An 18,529-nucleotide genomic window follows, 5' to 3' on the forward strand; every position below is an offset into this window, starting at 1 on the left:
TGATGAAGCTCTTGGATTAGATTTCTTGGAAGGATCACAAAGGAACTCCTGTGAAATTAACACAGATTCCAACTCGTATAACATTTGGTTCATGCAAGATGTTATGAAATTTTGTCACGCTGCGTTGTATTGTTTATCCTTATTTTTGATTATGCCCCTGAAGAATTTCCACGGAATAAAACCATAGTTAGGAAAGAAACATGTTGGGCTTATTTTAGATTAATGTTCAAAAAAACCTTTTTTTAAAAAAACCTTTTCTGTGTGTATGAATGAATTAAGTTTTCATGAGTGGGTATGTTTGGTATGATTGTCAAGAATGGGTGAACAGTGAAATAAAAACACTTTATGTGGTCACTTATGTATAGGTTTGCAAGTTTTTAGATCTTTTTTGCATGCACGAGATCCATTTTACGGAAACACGCTCCCTCGGCTTTGCATAGTGTGGCTTTTCTACACCAGTGGTGTTTTAACAACAAAATGTTTTTTTGTATTGAAACTCTTGTATAATACTTCCTCTCTCCTGATTAAATTTAAGAGGGATTGTACGATTTGTTTGTGTATCAAACTAATATAATGTACATGCGTTTGAAATAAATTTCGCTTCTTCCATAAGAAATATTGATTCTGGGTCCCAATTTACTGAGCTACTTCTACTTGCTGATATGGTATCGGTGATCCGAACATGAAAGTTGTTTCACAATCACCCTGGTAAGGTAGCGGTACCTGTTTGGAGTCACAAGTTTGTTTGTTTTTTTACAAGGGTTCTGCCCTTTATTTGACGTTCTATTTGTGACTTTTCCTTCTACCCTCAACCTCCTTGTGTTTTTTGCTGAGGGGGCACTACCACCAGGACAGAAGAAAAATTGGAAGTAAATTGTGAGGTTAAGCTCAGGCATCACTGGTATGGGTAAGTCGCCAAGAACCAGTGACAGTAAGGGGAGAAAGCCGAATAAATACAGGGAGGAAGGGGTTTCCACAATCGAGGGAGAGAGCAGCGAGGAGGAAGAGAGGGACTCCTTGGAAGCATGGGTAAAATGGTATGGAGCAATAGGTAAGGAGAGTGAGAAGGGCTCTGGCATAGAAGGGGCAGGCAAGCGTGCAGGGGCAGGTCCATTTCCACTAGGTGACCCAGGGGATCGGGGACGCAGCCCTCAAGGGGCACCGACGGTATTACAAAAATACCCAGAGGATGGAGTGGCATTGTTAACTTAGCAACAAGGGGTCTTGAAGGTATCCAAAGCATTGGGGGGGATGCATGAAAGGAATACGACCGGGAGTGGAGAAGGAAATGGACGGTTACCCGGACAGAGGGTGGGACGAGGAGAGTTATAACCGGTACATGTTTAAAGGATCAAAAGAGATAGGGGACCACAGGGTCCACGGTTCAGGAGGGCAACAGGCATAATGGGAAAAATAATGATAGAAGCAAAGACGGGTACAACAATAGGGTATACGATAATAACGACAAGGAATCGTTTAAGGTCAGGGGAACAGAACCTTTGGGGCAGTCAATAGGGGACACAGAGGACGGCAGAGTAGCAAAGTAACATACCATCAACGGCTCAAGGGGGTGGCACAGGAGATATCGGGAAAACATAGCTGGGAGCATGGGGCATAAGCAGAAGGGCAGAAAAGGGGGAATTCCAAAGTGGTCAATAAGAACAGTTATATGGCAGTCGCATATCAACCATGAGGAAAAGATGGCTCGGGGGCAATAATGGGCAACCGTACGGCAGAGAACGCCCACACCAGGGAAGGCATGGGTTCCACGAATAAGCACCGGAAATAATGAAAAGGTTAGCCATAATGCGGACTAGAAAAGGAACATATGGCCACGTGTATGGCAGGAAAATAACTCCCATACCGGGAAAGGCAGGGGTTCCAAGAATAAGCCAGAAGGTTGACTGGAACCAAAAGGGAGAAAACGCCCACGCCAAAGAGAGCATGGGTCCCATGGAAAGCACGGGTCATAGAAAAGCTGGCCAGGAACGCCCTAAAAAAATGGGGGGAAAGGTTCAGGGAGCTGAGGCCAGATGCAAAAAGAGTGAAAAAAGCCCACACCAAAGAAAGCATGGGTCCCATTGAAAGCACTGGAAAGGAAAGAACTGTTGACTACAAGGTTAACTCAAAAGAAAAAGGAAAACCACAGGAAACAGAACGGGTCACAGAAAAGTTGTCCAGGAACACCCTAACATACAAAACGGGTAAGCAGTACGGAAAGCATAGGAATAATTTATTGGTGGAAACAAGAGTGCAAGATGTGGGTAAAGTTGCAACGGAGAAAATGTGTGAATCTTTGGAAGCGGCGTGTGCAAAAGGGGAAAGAGAAAAAAGCGGGGCGGCAGCACATTCAGCCGCAGTTGCATACACCGCAAAGGTAGCCGGTGTAACAGATCCAACAAACAGCCCACGGGTAAGTATGCACTGAAGGGTTGGGCAAAGTGAGAAGGGAAGAAACCGGGCAGCAGGAGGCCCCTGAATTTTGGGAAACTGGTGGTTCTGTTGAAAATATTACAAAGCGCATGTAGCAGCAGATATGTAACAGCCCTGTGCAGGGAAGCATTCGCCTTGGTATACTAGGGGGCCTTCAGGGTAGGCGAACTAGTAGGCCGTAATACGATAGTAGGGGATGGCCTGGCAAAAAGTGACGTTAGCATAGGGAGCAAGGGCAGGTCCATAATTTGAGAAAATCCAAAACTGACCAGGCAGGAAAGGGGAGAGCTACAGACCTCAACTGCATCAGAGAGAAGGACCACTGTCCCAGATGCATCACCCAGGCATTACTAGAGATCCGACCAGAGGTCGGTGGGCAATTGCCAATACACAGGGACAGCAGCACACTCAGCAGGTACCAGTTAAGGGTGCTGGAGGAGATGGAGGTGCTTTGGGGGGGGAGGGGGACCTGAGTGGCCGAGGAAACGCCCACTCAGGTGTGGCGGCACGTGTCCAGGAACGGATGCCTAAGGGTAATAAAGACTTGGTGAGGAAAAGTTTTGGGCATCCACAAAGCTGGACACGATGTGCCCAAAAGCAAATTATTGTCATATATGTTTTTTGTGTATTTTCTGTAAGAAAATAAAAAGCCTACGGCCTATAATTTTTCCACAACAAAATTGTTCTGCAATTTTATTCCATTGGTCTGCAATTTTATTCCATAGGATAGGTCAGGTAACACGAGCAAAGGGAGCCCACACTACTCAGCCTATGCCCCATGCCCCGGGCCGTACGAAGTAAGGCACGATGGAGGGCCTGGGGGGTTAGGCGCAGGGTGGGGGAGAAACGGCACGAAAGACGAGGGGAGGGGCGGCCAGATGGCGCCCTCACCCCAGCGTTGCCAGGAAATGTTTCATGGACTTACCTATGTACCTATGTACATGTAGATGGGAATCGTCAGTAGTCGCACAGCAGATGCAAGGATCTTTTTTGCTTGTGGATTTGAACAGTAAGAGAAAGGGTTTTAGTTTGTGTAGCGTAAGGGGTGTATTGTGCAAAACTTGACCAATCATTATGGTTTGGGTTTCCTTGTTTCCAAAAGAGGCGATTGCGATTGGTCGTTTGACTTTTTCAGGACTTCTTAGAGAAAGTGGAACTGTGAGGCAATGCTTTATTTTCAAACATCCTGCATTGTTCCAGTGTTAAGATGGAATTCCTAGTTTGCAGATTCTAGAGCCACTTTGGAGGGCCATTAAACATGTTGGTACCCCCACCCTCATCACCCTCTACCACTCCCCATTTCATTTTCTGGATCACTGTCTTATTTATGGCAGTTAGAGGCACTTTTACTGAAGTTAACCTACAACTGCAAGCCTTTTTCACTCATTACGAGTACATTCTCCAGTCTCATCCATAAGGCTACGAGTACCCAGGGAAACCCCACATTTGTTCCCCAAGGCGATTGCATAACCGTATATTGGTTTTAGGTGTTTGGACGTGAGCAAATACAATTTGGCCGTGGCTTCACCTGGAGTGCAAGCCATTTTACTGCATTGGTTGCCCAACGTACCTTTTTGGTAGCCATTGAGGTAACCCTTTTCTAAAGTCCTGCTTTAAGCCATTTTGTGTTTTAGGGCTTCCTTTGATTTAAGAACCACAAGGTATGTCTAAAAAGGCTGTTCAGATGACGTGGGTCTTTTGTGCGCTCACACGACTGCCTACAGATAGTTTTACTCTGGTTTAGACCAGTAAAAGACTCTCGGCTGTTCCTATTAATACTGTGGGAGTGGTCTGGGCTGAATGGCAGTTCTGAGGGCCAAATAGAATGGTTGGCCACCTGCCCCACTTGGTTCCTTTCCCCCCCACCTCGTAATTGAGGGCAGTTTTCAGCTAGTCCCTCCAAATAGAGGTGCATAAGGGGTCACTGCCATTTCTCAGTCTCTTATTGCTGGATCCTCCAAAGGAAGCAGGCATTCTTACCTGCTGGAGGATTTTCCCCAATTGCTTCCTCTTAAGGTCCTCATCTGGCCATACTGTCTGAATGCAGTGGTCTGGATCGCTGTAAACCACACCTAAAAAGAATCCCTGTGCTGACTGGGCTGTTTTGTAGTATACAGTGATTTTAAGGAATTAAAGATAAACAACATATAGGCGGTGGGGTAAGGGGTTAAAACGGGTGGGGAGGGGTTGGGATGGCGGATTATAAACTAAGCAACACGGCAGGGTCAGTGGGACCCCCCCCAAATAAAATAAGGTATTTATTTAGTTGAAAAAGTTTAGATAAAAAAAATGTTTGGTTATTATTCTGTTAGTTAAAAATCACATGTAACTTGGTTTGCGTCTTAAAAATCAGTATTTCGCAAAACAAATGCGTGAGCACTTACCTTCAAGTCTTTCGGAGGGCGCTTATTCTCGGCACTCAACCCAGAGGGGTAACCGTTGATCCAGGAAAAAATATTTTTTGGAAGAGCGGCTTTAATGCATTCCTAATTGGTTAGCATTGGGGCCTTCCAGATTTGCTGCCGCCTCACCTAGATCATCTTTTTCTTGAACACACCTCTGGATCTCTTCTTTGGGTTCTCCTTTTGTACTCCTCTCGAGTTTGCTGTGAAATCCGCACCAGTAGGATACAACCAAGACTTCCCTTCATTATCCCCAAATGCAACTGGAGGGTCTATGGGAGGGTCTACTAACATTGCGCCGTTTAATCCTAGGGAACATTCTGCTCACCTTGGAACTCTTCTAGAGTTACTTTGGGGGTACTTACCTGTCAGTGGGCATTTTTTTCCACCCTTCTGCGGTTTATGGAGTTGTATGTCAAGAACTGGATTTAAACCCCAACCTGCAATTTTGAACTTATGCCTAAGGTTATGCTCACCACTCTTGAAAATGTTAATTCTTACTCACTGTGTATATTTGTAATAAAACAAACTATTTTCTCTGGGACGAATTGGACTGTTAATGATCTCAAATGTATCTGATTTTTAATGACCACTGGCTGCATTTTAAGACTTTTTACCACACCCAGCATTGTTTTTGACTGATGTGTGCATTTGGATTTTTACAAGTACCATACCACGTTGATATCGTCCTTAGGGGTCTGTATGACTATCAAAATGTCGGTTCCCTTTTCTTCTCACCCCATGTATTTATGTAGTGTGAGGAACTACCGCCAGGAAGTGGAGTATGAGTGTTTTTTGTTTTGTAGGAAAATCGGTTTGTTAGGCTGTCCGATTCCCTTTTCATCCTCCCCGTCACTATATGTGATGTGCCCATCTTTACACAGTGGACCCACATTCAAGTTTATGGGCGAGGAGAGTCCTCAAAGACATTCACCCTTTTTAGAATACACTGTGCGTCATGCGCATGTACTTATTTCAACGGATAGAGTTGCATGCATAAGAGAAACAATACATGTATATGCTGGTGGCACAACGATCGTTCTAACACTACCGACGTTTATTCTTTGATTTGCAGTTTATTTCAATAACATGCATGCAACTCTCGAAATTGTGGTCGACCTGGAGGTCTTTCCATTTTAAACGTGAAAATGCTCTGCTACCCTCCCCTGCCACGTCTTGATTTTACACTGTACCGTCCGAGGCACTTCATATTTGGATGGAGTAGGTCTCCTATTTACTCCAAACTTTGTTTTCAAAACTCTGCTCAAATAATCTGTGCACATTGGGGCGATTGTAAAATGCATGTTACAAACCATTATTAGAGTTATTAAAAGACACTTGCTTTTTTTATGAAGTATGTGGCACAATTATTCAAATTAGTCAGCGTTTACACAAAATTCTTTACACCACAAATTAATGTTAGGCATTTGCTCTTTGAGAAGTTGTGTGCCACATAATTCTGCCATAACCACTAGAAAGGCCCTTGGGATCATGGGCTTTGTAGTTTGAGTGGCCAATGGCTATTTAAATGCCCTTTTGAATAACCAACACTTCACTCACCGTGATTAAGCTGCAGTGAGTGGCAAACATACTTCACTGCAAGTATTGGATCAATGAATGCCTCTAGGAATGTGTACCAGCGTTTTTATTTTGAAGAGGATTGCCTGGCAAAAAGAGCCTGACATCAAACACACCAATCTAATTGGAGAACCGGGTACGGGAGGTTCGAGTACATGTAATCCCCTGTCTCTATGGGTTTCACTGGTGTGCAGTGAGGCCGCATGGGGCTCGCTGAGCTGGTTGGTAGGCTGGTTGGTTCAAGGTTGCAGGAACACCGAGTAGAGGATGTCCAAAACGCATTGTAACTTTACCCAGCCGCAGAAATTGTCCTCAGGGAGAGGGATACCTGCAAAAGATTGCAATTAAAAGTAGGGTACAGAATTAGAATGGTAGGTTCCTTGGGGGCGAACTAAATGAGTGTCAATGAACCATTCGAGGGTTGATTCCCACAGGAACAGCTCCAGGGACACCATCACCTGCCCCCCTCTGGGGCCTTTTTGGACGAAATACTCGTAAATAAGAAGCCGAAAGTGCTTTTATTGCCCATTTGGGTTGGTAAAAATAATCGTACACCATAATGCCGGACAGGGGGAGCGGGGGTTGCAGGGCTGTCCGCCGCTCCCCTAGTTAAGTTTTATGGGCTGCAGTGGTTGCAGGGTTGTCCCCCTGTTACCTGGTACATTTCTGATTCTGTACTCTCTGGTTTATTTTGAGATGCATCGGATACGAATGGACTGGCCTTTATGAAAGGACTGGCCCAACATCCAACAGCCATGAAAGCAGATGTCGCAGAGCACAGCCAGCTGAGCTGTGGAACGCCCTCCCTTCGAGAATGTACACAGTGAGGAAGCTGCTGGCTCAATTCCCAAGGTTGATAAGAGCCTGCCTTTCACAGACAATCTGAAGTTACGAAATGTACTCATTTCCCATCTTCGGCGAAATGACCTGTTATTAATACGTACGGTTAATGGGAGGAGAATAATCATGTAGCTTTCGCCTTATACATAAGTATGAGACAGGCCGGGGAAGGGCAGAGTCAAATGCAGCCCTCCAGAGCCTGGTGTGTGCGTTAGCATTACAGAGCTTTTACACCCAACTTCGGCTTTGTGTATTTGTGTTCGAGTGCCGAGTGCCTGGAGTGCCTGAGACAGAGGGAGCGGGATGAGTACTTGTATCGTGGGGTGCAGGGCGACCACATGTAACACCCCCCACATATATTAAATGTGTAGAGGGGGACAAAAATTCCAAAAAGCTCCAGTTACAAAATGCAAGCAAGTCGGCTCCGCTATTTTGAAACATTAGCTTTTCGGAATACCATCTTTCAACGTAGATCCTCTGCGGCTACTACTTGTTGCAGACTGATCACCACAGCTCCCTTGAGCTTGGTTCCACCAAAAGTACAAGTGGTAATCCCAAAAACAGGGTGTTCCCATTCATTCTCAATAGACAACGTCTGTGCTCACCTACAGCGAGAGCCACAGATTTGCATTAAACCTAGGCAAAGAGCTGGCATCTGGTACTTAACACTTGCTTCCACATATTTGGCGCAAAGCCATAAAGAGGTTTCTTTTAAATTAGCTATAAGTGGCGTTCCCTCAGTACAACTCATGGAGCCACATATGGGTCTTTGGATACCCAAATAGCTACAGTGGGACTTGGTTCGTGTCTGCAGGCTTTCCTTTGGTCGTCCCTGGCCAAAGGGAGTAAGAGTTGACCACATTTTGGCTCTCTGAAACGTGGTTGGTGGCCATGGTCAAACATTTTTCAAAGGAGTGGTCATTGTAGCCCACAGAGTCTGGCTTCCCCCACTTTGAGAAAATACAAAATGACATTGTCCACCTCTTGGGGCCTAAAGGGGACAATATTCCCCCAAAACATGTCCATGGACCAAATCTAGGTCTGTGGGTAACATCCAGGTCTCTGACCTGGAGTTAGCGCCTAAACCCAAGACCACGAAAGAGTGGCAATGAGGACATGGGGCATGCCTGCACACTAGACCAAAGTGACCACTTTTGGGAGATTGGGTGAGACTGAGGGGTGGATGGTTTGTGATTCGTGTGTTCAAAAGAGGTGAATGTGATAGATTGTTTCGCTTTTTCAGTAATTGTTAGAAAGGCAAAATGAACTGTGATGAGATTCCAGTGGTCTCTTTCGTTCAAACTTCTTGCATTGTTCCAGTAATAAGAGTAAATCCTAGTCTGGTGGCTCTAGAGCCACTTTTGAGGATCCTTATACATTTTGTTCCTGACCTCCCTCACCACCCCCTTCTTACTCTCATTGGCCATAGCTGCAGAGAAAAGCCAGTTCCCAATTAAATGTCAGTGAGCCAGTGAGTGACTGGTCATGGCCACAGGCCATTGCCAGTAAGTGACTATCCGGGGAATCTTGGGCAGAGCCAAAAAACCTGCTACTGGCCATGGAACGACTGAGCATGGAAGCAGGCCTTACGCAATAGGTACAGGTCACTTGAGTGAGTGGCCCTGCCCCAGCTAATTTGGGAGGGATGCCTGGAACGCAGAATACCCAGTGAATCCAAAAAGGGGTTCCTGGGACAGGGCCAGAGTACCAAGAGGCTAACACTTAGTTAAAATAGAGTCTGTGGGAGAAGAGTTGAAGGCCCTGGCAAACAAGACATTGTACATCGTTGCATGCCATGGTCAGTGGGTCTTGCAGATGGTTGTGGGGTTCCCGGAGCAGGGCAGAAGGCTCTGCCAAGTCGAAAAGGTGCCAATGTGTATCTACAGGTCATGCTCAGTGGATCCATTGGGTTGTTCAGGGATCCCAGGAGTAGGGCATTCAGCCATGCCCTGATCAAAGTAGGTGCATTGGTCATCATATGCGGCCAGCACCCATTATCCAGGACTATGAACATGTGGGACCAAGGATCAACCAGTTATGGCCACAGTCCTTTTTCAGTGGGCCCATTGGGTGGCTCTTGCATGTCAAGACATTTTGGCATCAAGACAAATAAGGGGCATCATCCTTATACAATACTTACAGTACTTGCGAATCAGACCATTTTGTAAGGCAGAGCTCTTCTATTAACTCATCATCGTCCAGGATTTCCAATATAGCTTCTTTGAAAACTTTAATATCAGTTTCCAATTCTGAAAGACTGAAATAGAATGAGAAAAAAAAAGAATGAGATGGGTTTGCAATTAAGAAAAACACATTCGTTTGACCCTAAAAGTGCATTACCCAGAAACAATGACAAGAATGTGCAGCGACATACATTTTATGGCAAGATCTATGGCACATATTACATGCACGCGTGTTAGTTGTAAGAGTGCTCAACAACAAACTGAAATTGCTGGTATGAAATATTAAACAAAGAGCACCAAGCTTTTTACTACACTATACCCATGTTTTTTGAGAATTAAGTTTGAAGCCAAAAACTTCAGGAATACAATTCTGTTTTATTTGGCATGTGTTGCATTTATTTCTAAAATGTGTTGTCTGTTAACTTGTGTGGCAGCAATATTTAATGAATGTAGGATGCAAGTTGGGAAGAATAGAACGTTTCCCTGCGAGAAGCAGTTCGAGTAGAAGTCGGTGTAGAGCCTGGCACGAACACATACAGGGTTTCTATTAGTTAGAAAGCTGTCCTGCGAGACCCCAACTTCTGCTTGTGTTGTAGAGGGGCGCATTAAACCTGCCAATGAGAATATCTTACATTGGGATGGTGATTGGCCTGATGAAGGCTTTAATAATGCAATTGGTCCTACATAATAATTTCCCAAGTGGCCAAGATAATTTGAGGTCATGAAAACATCGAGATACCAAGAGCTACACCAAGGGGCAAAATAAGACTTGAGTGCTTTAGAAAATATGTGAAATACGAGTCTTTCCAAAACGTGCAAAAGGAAAATCTGTGCCAGGCCTAATCCGAGTACACATTAATCACCAACACCACACCCATAGTTTAGGCTGTGAGTAGAAATTGTTTACATTTTTAGAAATGCGATATATACGAAAGCATTAGACAAAGAGGGAGGACTTTAAACATATTTGTGTCTTGTGTTCTGAAAGAGGTTTTTGTTTTAATGGAAATGTGCTAGATCAGAGACCAAAAGAAATTCGAATACTATGAAAAAAAATGTTTCCTGGCAAGACAGATTGTTCTACATGTAGAATACCAGTTGAACCAGGAGCGTGTAACATGAGATACTTTTTGTCATGTACGAAATTGTGATAATTTACGGGTGACTATTCAACTGCAATCTTTCCAAGTTGTACACAATCCCTAATGCAAACAAAACAGCCGCCTGGATCACTTCCTTCCTCGAAGGTAGAGCCATGAAAGTTTTCTCGGACATCGCTAACGCCACACCCACAACAATCCACTGCGGGGTCCCTCAAGGTTCCTGCACTGCACCCACACTCTATAACTTGTTCACCAAGCCCCTCTTTGACAAACTTGACTCACACGGCATCACCTACACGAACTACGCGGACGACACACAAGTACTTCTTCCCCTCTCAGGCTCATACAACGAAGACGCAAAGGCACTCCACACCATCTATTCCATCATCAAGGCTTGGATGGCAATTAATGGCCTCTGCCTCAATGGGGATAAGACCGAAATCTTGATACTAGGCCAACAGAACACCCTGGACAAATTGGACAAACTGTACACCAACTTCTCAATTGACAACTCCATCATTCCCGTGTCCACAGCCGTCAAGACACTGGGAGTATACCTTGACTCCTCACTATCCATGACCAGACAAATCAGCGCTATCACTTCCGCATCCGCACACACTACCAAACTTATAAACGCCATTAAGCCTTACCTCTCTAAACCTAACTGCCTCTTCATAGCGAGGGCAACCATAGGAGCCAAATTGGACTACTGCAATGCTCTCCTAGCAGGCACATCAGCCAAAAACATAAATAGACTACAAATCACACAGAACAACGCTCTCCGGGCCGCTCTCAGTATCCCAAGAAGAGAGCATATCACCCAGGCCAGGCTCTCAGCCAAATGGCTCCCAGTCAAAGAACGGATCACCCTCAAAATCCTCACCCTCACTCACAAATGCCTCTCCTTCTCCGCCCCGTCCTATCTTTCAGACACCATCCTCAAACCTTCCTCCACACGTCCCACCAGGACGCAATACGCCAACCTACTCTGCACCCCACGCATCAAAAAAACCAAAGCCGGAGGTCTAGGTTTTCCCTACATTGCAGCACAGACATGGAACGCTCTCCCTTCAGACATCCGAACGGAAAACTCACTTCCCATCTTCCGCAGGAAATTGAAAACCTTGTTCCTTGCTAAATAACTAGCAAATTTCAGGAAGCCATGTAAATATACTGCCTTGCTATTGTATATATTTCCTATGTAATTTATGTATTGATTGTAACTACGGTCTCCTTTGCAACTAAGATTTCTGTAACAAGCGCCACGATGCTTCTGGGCTGATGTGCGCTCAACAAATTTGAATAAATAAATAATAAATAAATAAACAATTACTAATATTAAAACATACTACGCTCTATTGACATGGAAGGACTATTCCTCTTACATTATTGTTTGCATTTGCTCTCAACAAAAACGTCCCACAATAAATCTTGCCTTAACCATTTATTTGCCTGATTTGTATGCTTACCTCTTGCCATTTTGTAGCAATATGTGCAGCTTGCTCCTATCCACTGACAACTGCTTGGGATCAACGAGAGCTTCCAAGGTCTCAAGGATGTATGGCTGCAGACTCTGAAGTTGTCCCTGCAGCGTGTTGATCTAGATAACAACATTACCCTTTAATAAGGATTAAAACAGCCATTTTAGAATTCTCTGTGGCATTGTAACCTCTTACACATCTCAACACTAAACCAAATAATGGGCCATTCTGTAAACAAACTACATTTTAACCAGGCCTATACATTGCCATGCCTTGAAGTACTGTACTTTGGAAAGTCTATTAGCAATATTGAAATTATACACTTGAAGCCCCAATTTCTAATTTATTCATCCATGGGTCCCTTATCTAGGCAGAAATGAAACCAGTGAAAAGGTGAGCAGAAAAAAGCCACACAAAGAGAATAGGTTTAGAAGTGTCAAGCATAGCTTTAAAAATTGCAATTACAGCAAAGCATGCCCGATCAGTTGGCAAGTCACGACTGATGCTCATGGATACAAGAATTATAGGTGCACGCTTCCACTGCTGTACACACATTCGTGTTTGATTTGTTGATAAATAAAACCAAGTATGTGAGCATGCATCTTACACAATACTCCACCCTCACTGCTCCAGTCAATATTATCCTCCCTGCTGCCCACTTTCCAACATCATGATCTGACGTTGCACCCATCCCCTTCCCTCCTACCAAAAACACCAATCACCCCGAGCTTAATGTAGAATTTCTCATACCCATGTCTCATTCATCCACCAGACCCTACACTAATGTCATTTAGCCTCTTGAAAGCAGATCACACGTTTTGACTTTACCTCCACTTCTGGAACATGGACTCAACCAAGCATTCTTAAAAACTCATAGGAATTGGGGATATTAGACTGTTTCCCAAAGTTTGCTTCATGTGGTATTTTATTTATGATGTGTTGGTTCTGGTGTCTTGCACCGATGGCCACTATGCATTGTAGAAAGGTTAGTGTCTGCAGAGTGAATGCTAGGTCAGAATGTAGAGAGTGGGTTTGAAAGGATGTTCTGGGAGTGCTTTTTGGGGTCCAAGCTTGATTAAGAGTGAGGGTTGGTGGGCGTCTCTTGCCCTTTATGTACATATGGCTTCTAAATGAGTTAAAACTGATCTTGAGAATAAAAACCAAGTTACTGTGTACCCGTGTGATCTCAGATGTAACACACTGTGCATAAACTGCCCTCATTTATTGAAAAGCAAATATGCATACTGAAGGCACATACATTGTGCTCTGCCAATGTATGCGGTCTAGTAGGATCTATGCCTAGGCGAGGTGTGTCCTTTAGTATCAGCTATCAAGCCATTTGGACTAGTTGGTCTGGTATGTACAGTATGCAGTCCCTGTATTAGGGCATGCAGGGTTGCACATCCACTGACATTGCCAGCCCCTTACAACAAGGCCGTGAGGATTGGCATGTAGAGTTGTAATTTGACAGTGGCACAAGTGTCCCCCCTTTATCCCCCCCCCCACATAAAAACTGGCCACAACATGACAATGCAACACTGCATATGGAACATATGGCATCTGATGGCCAGTGAAATTCTGTGACTCACCCACACAAGATCCCTGCATATAAGGGGTTAATCAGACATGTTTACTCCCTACAAATACTCCCCCAGAAAATAAAGTGGGGAGTAAAAAATAAAACCCAACAAAAAAGGGAAACAAACATAGGAGCATGCCCCCCACCTTTCATCCACACAGCTCCATGGATATATCAGTAGTACACAGTGCCACAAGAAGCTTTACTAATATTACTGTCTGGTCTGAATAACTTAGTGTAAAGAAATATTTCTTACAAAACATTCATTTTACAGTTGAAAGACTTTTTTACTCACTTATTGAATACGCCCACTTGGAACAGGACTTGCATTTTTACTTCCAACTTTAAAAAAATAGGGAGTAAAATATTGCCACTTCAAAATCTTATCTGGAGCACTGCGCACAAGACCAGCATCTAGCTGATCTGGAACGAGAAGAAGGACTACAGCCACAGAGGAAAGAATGGTTGGGAAAGAAAAATACAACAGTAAAAGGGGGAGTGAGGAACCAGGAATTAGACACGGACACAAGGACTTTTGGTTTTGGTCATAACCATTTATTACAATTAAAAGGGAGTTTGGAAATGCCGCTGTGTCCCTACTCTAAGAGGTGTTTCCCTTTATAAAACTACATACAGCAGAGTATTGGCCGCAAACAAAGAGGATGTGACAACACTAGGTCAAGATGTCCAACCAACTACGAATACACTAAAAGCAACATTTAGAGAAGTCCTCCTAGCTGTCCATGAATGGGTGAGTGGGAAAGGAGATGATTTGGTACGGATCGGCTTGAAAAATGTGTCAGGCTGAGGTAGAATTGTGTACAACTGATCTGGAAACCCAAATCAACACCCTCTATGAGCAAATGACTGGCCTCAATAACACTGCAGTAAAGGCAGCGCATAGAAACTCAACAAAGCCTAACACGAATGCCTCCCAGAGTGGGTTGAAGGGAACAATAAAAGTAGGTCCAGGAAGAAATCCTGCAAACAGCCAAATGGAGATACCGCTTCAGGTGGTGAAACGCACCAGTGCTGCTCTTTCTAAACAGCACCCAAATGCCAATAAGACCACAGATGAAAGTGTATGTTTCAGGTGAGGTTGAAAATAATCCATGAGGGGAGATCCTGGTTCTTTTAGAACTCACAAGACGCATAGGACAGAACAGAAAGATGGCATCTGAGAGGAGCAAGCCTGGAACTAATTAGAGAACAAGAGGCTCAATGAGCCTCTCCACTCCCACCACTGCTAGGCTACTACTCAGTGGCTCAAAGATAAGACCGACAGAGTAGTGGTTGCACCAGCTGGCCCAATTCAGAACCTGGACATATAGTGGAAGGGGACATCTAGTGGAAAGAGAAAGTCCTGCCCCAGCTGTCTTACTTGTACAGATTCAAAAGTTACTAAGAGGATTGGAAACCAAAATGTACAGTAAGCTGCTTGGAAATGTATTTAAGACTATCGTGAACCATCATGAGCTATCATGAAAACTGAATGAGTTCAGGTACAGGGGCAATGGAAAAGATACTAGATGGGATGGGTAGTGGCTGGGCTATACGGGCTGGGAATATTATTCCAGTTCACACCGCCACCTTAACCTGCAGGAAAGATAGTGCTAGGCAAAACATGGAGTGATTAATGTAGTTCGAGTTTCTGGAGTGGGCAATTGGAGCTTCATTGGTTAAGAGTTTAAGGTCATACATCAAAGGCTAGGGAAACGTGAAGGAGATATTACCACAATTTTAATTGAATGGCTACGATCCTAATGTGAGACACATGGGGGACAAATTATTATAAGAATGTGAATGGTATGTGTGATAAAATGTGGACAGTGATGCAATTCGTTGAACAGGCACAAACCAGACGTGGTTTTCCTCCTGAGAAGGACTGGATAGTTGAGAAATGTAACTTCCTGGGATGATTGCGTTAAAATAAGGTTAAACATGCCAGATTCACCAGAGGGTCACCCCGGATGGCAAGATTAGTCAGGCAGTTACTGTTCCATCTCTACAGAGAGAAAAAAAGACAATCGTGATGTTCTCAATAGATGTTTATGCTCCCCCCTACCCTTGTCCATGAAGTTGGTAATAGACGCATGGATTTGGATGCAGATTTGATATTGGTGGGTGGCGATTTGAATGGACACAGTCGACCTTCATGGGAATGAAGTCGAGAAAGAGGTGGGTCCATACCAGATTATGTAGCTGTACAGATGATGGGTGTGTCAGGCACGTAGCAGGAGCCCCACCCAGAGGAGCAGGACTAGTCCTTTCACTAAGGGCCACATTCTACATTATCCATCTTGGACTTCATGATACTCACATGAAAAGACAACTGCGAAGTGAGAGAAATCAAATTCCATCCCCCACAAGTATTGCAATATGGGGTTGTAATCCGAACGTAACGAATATGGCAGCACAATGCAGATCGGTTGGGTGAAGTAGAGATCACGAAATAACTACTACTTGAAACAATTATCGCACTTGTGGAGGATGAGGGAGTAAGCATGGGAGGACTGGAGTTGTGTACATCCTGAAAGCTAAAAAGAAAAAAAGAGTGAAATCTCACAGCAACAAATGCCTCGTTTGGCTTGTTGAAAGTTCCTAAACTGGAGTGACCTGAACACACACATGGAATTGTTAGAATCCGGAGAGAGAAACCACTTTGATAATGCCAAAGAGGTATTCTGATTTAATTGAGGGGGAGGCAACTATAAAAATGGTGATAATGGAGGAAACATGTTATTATGGCTAGAGAAAAAAAAGACGAAGAAGCTAAATAATTGGTCAGTTGGAGAACCACATGGTTTGCAGAGTATTACCAAGAGCTATATCTGAATCAGAGGAAGTCTATCAAAGCAGACTTGATAGATGTTGTGGGCGACATGCCAGTAGTTTGACAGATTCACAACAAACCATTGCAGAAGGGCCTACATTGGGACTTTTTTTCAGTCTGCAGAGCTGGAACACTAACTTCCTGACTACCATTGCCATCAAAAGTGTTGGAGAAGGGCCTCCTACGGCTAAAATCAGCGAGTAACCCTGCTCCAAACAGACTGCCAATGGAAGTATTGCGCCGCCTCATAGAGCTCCCACCCTCAGAACTCTCCTTCCCAAAAACTAGGCAATACAGATGACCATTTTAAACTCCATTTACACAAGAGAAACATCAGCTTGTATATCTCCCAGGTTTTCCTAAAATACCCCTTCCCGGAAATTGAACTCCATGGCTCAACGTTTTTAGATAGTACCTTGGTGCACATGTAGGCATCGAGGGGTACATTAAATTAAAATAATATGTAACCCACACGCAGAGAGAAGGGAGACATTCAGTGGAATCTTAGGCAGGCCATTATATTACAACACAAAAGGAAAATCTACAGACGCCTGTGCCTCCTGTTGGCAAATCGCTAAAATCACAGACTTTGTGAACTTAAATCGACTAGCTGTTCCAAGCAGATCAATGTAGATTTATTCAGAGAAAATCCACTTGAATAACCCTTCACAGATGTTTCAATAACAGATCTGGCAGAAACAATTGCAGCAAAGGCTTTAAACTAAGCCGAGTGGTTCTTACCTTGAGCAAGACTACACTTTTCAGCTTCACGGAAGGTATCAGGGTACCCCCCTGCAGCCATTTTACTATTTTTCAGAAAGGTATATTTCACTGCATTTTACTTGGTATTTTTGTGGGCGGTAAAGGATCAGGGGTGGAAAAATAGGGAGTATGTGGGAGGCGGGTGGGACAGGGGTTCTGGGGATCTGCTGCTCCCCCACACCCCTCATAAAAATGTCATGGTAAAATGCAGTGAAAGATCTACTGCAGGAAACGTCTGATCGAGTTTCAGACGAGGCTGCTCTTTCCTTTTGGCAGGATCTTAGAATAAACAGGGATAATCAAGTCCTTTTGCGCTAAATGGTGGCAAAGATGCATTCCTGTAGGGATCCCATTATAGCATTGCTTCACAAATTGCAAACCTGGGAATCCAGATAACAAGAAACAAAGCGAGTTCAAGACTGCATGTGGAACTGGTAATACAGAGATTTGCTGCGGACGTAGAACAATGGAGGACATTTCCATTATAATGGGAGGAGCAGCCACAGTGAAAACGAGGACTCTTACCAAATGCTGTTGTGTGTGTAATCTGGGTGTGGCGAAAATGGAGAAATTAGAACACGCAGATGGCTGTAAGGTAAGCTAACACGTGCAAATACTTTGCCGGATGTGAGACATTGCCTGTGTGGGGAGTATTGGAAAGGCACTGGATGGGATACCAAATATATTTTACACATTTCAGACCAGTGGTTGGAAGGAAACCATTTTAAAAATTTTTTTTTCATATTTTGTTGTATAGTTTTTTTGTTTATTTTTTTTTTAGAGAGGTCACCTTGTTCCGGATTACAGATTCCTACGGTTGAGAAATACCTTGTATACATAATTTACAGGAAACGTTGCCCTACCACAAGGACCCCAACCTCCAAAACTAAATATGATAGACTGGATGAGACTGGGTGAAAACTAACCTATGTCGCGATTGTATGAATTAAACGAGTAGTTTATTTCAGATAAATAATATCTATGAAAACTTTAATCTTTCTAAACGCAGAAAGCAATTCCAATACATCACATAACATTGTAAAACTTTATATTAAAAAAATATTCATACTAAAGACTACATTTTAGTATGTTACTGAATTACAATAAGAACAAGAGGCGATTACAAAATATAGAACAGTGGATATGTTTTAGATCGATTAGCTAAGAATTTTGATAAAACCCAGATACCGCCGTCTCATTAGCCCATAGTAAATCGATCAGTAGCAACCTAAACTGGTTCGTGTTTTGGTTCCTCAAAACAGAGGACAGTAAGCAGCACCTCAAATGTGTGTATTTCAGGCAAAAAAATACAGAAAGGACAAAATACTGTTGCCA

General features: G+C 43.7%; 1 protein-coding gene across 2 annotated transcripts in view; it reads right to left on the reverse strand.

Annotated features, from left to right (window-relative positions):
• MRS2 (magnesium transporter MRS2) overlaps window positions 1–18,529 on the reverse strand; it is a 327,025-nt gene that overhangs the window by 131,124 nt on the left and 177,372 nt on the right. For both annotated transcript variants that reach the window (XM_069613569.1, XM_069613570.1), the window contains exons 6-7: window positions 12,009–12,139; window positions 9,394–9,510 (exon numbers count right to left, since the gene is read on the reverse strand). In XM_069613569.1, coding sequence (XP_069469670.1) covers window positions 9,394–9,510; window positions 12,009–12,139 — 248 coding nt within the window. The remainder of the gene's footprint in view (window positions 1–9,393; window positions 9,511–12,008; window positions 12,140–18,529) is intronic.

This window comes from Ambystoma mexicanum, chromosome 5p (genome assembly GCF_040938575.1).
Source record: "Ambystoma mexicanum isolate Mex_15411 chromosome 5p, UKY_AmexF1_1, whole genome shotgun sequence".
NCBI classification, from domain to species: domain Eukaryota; kingdom Metazoa; phylum Chordata; class Amphibia; order Caudata; family Ambystomatidae; genus Ambystoma; species Ambystoma mexicanum.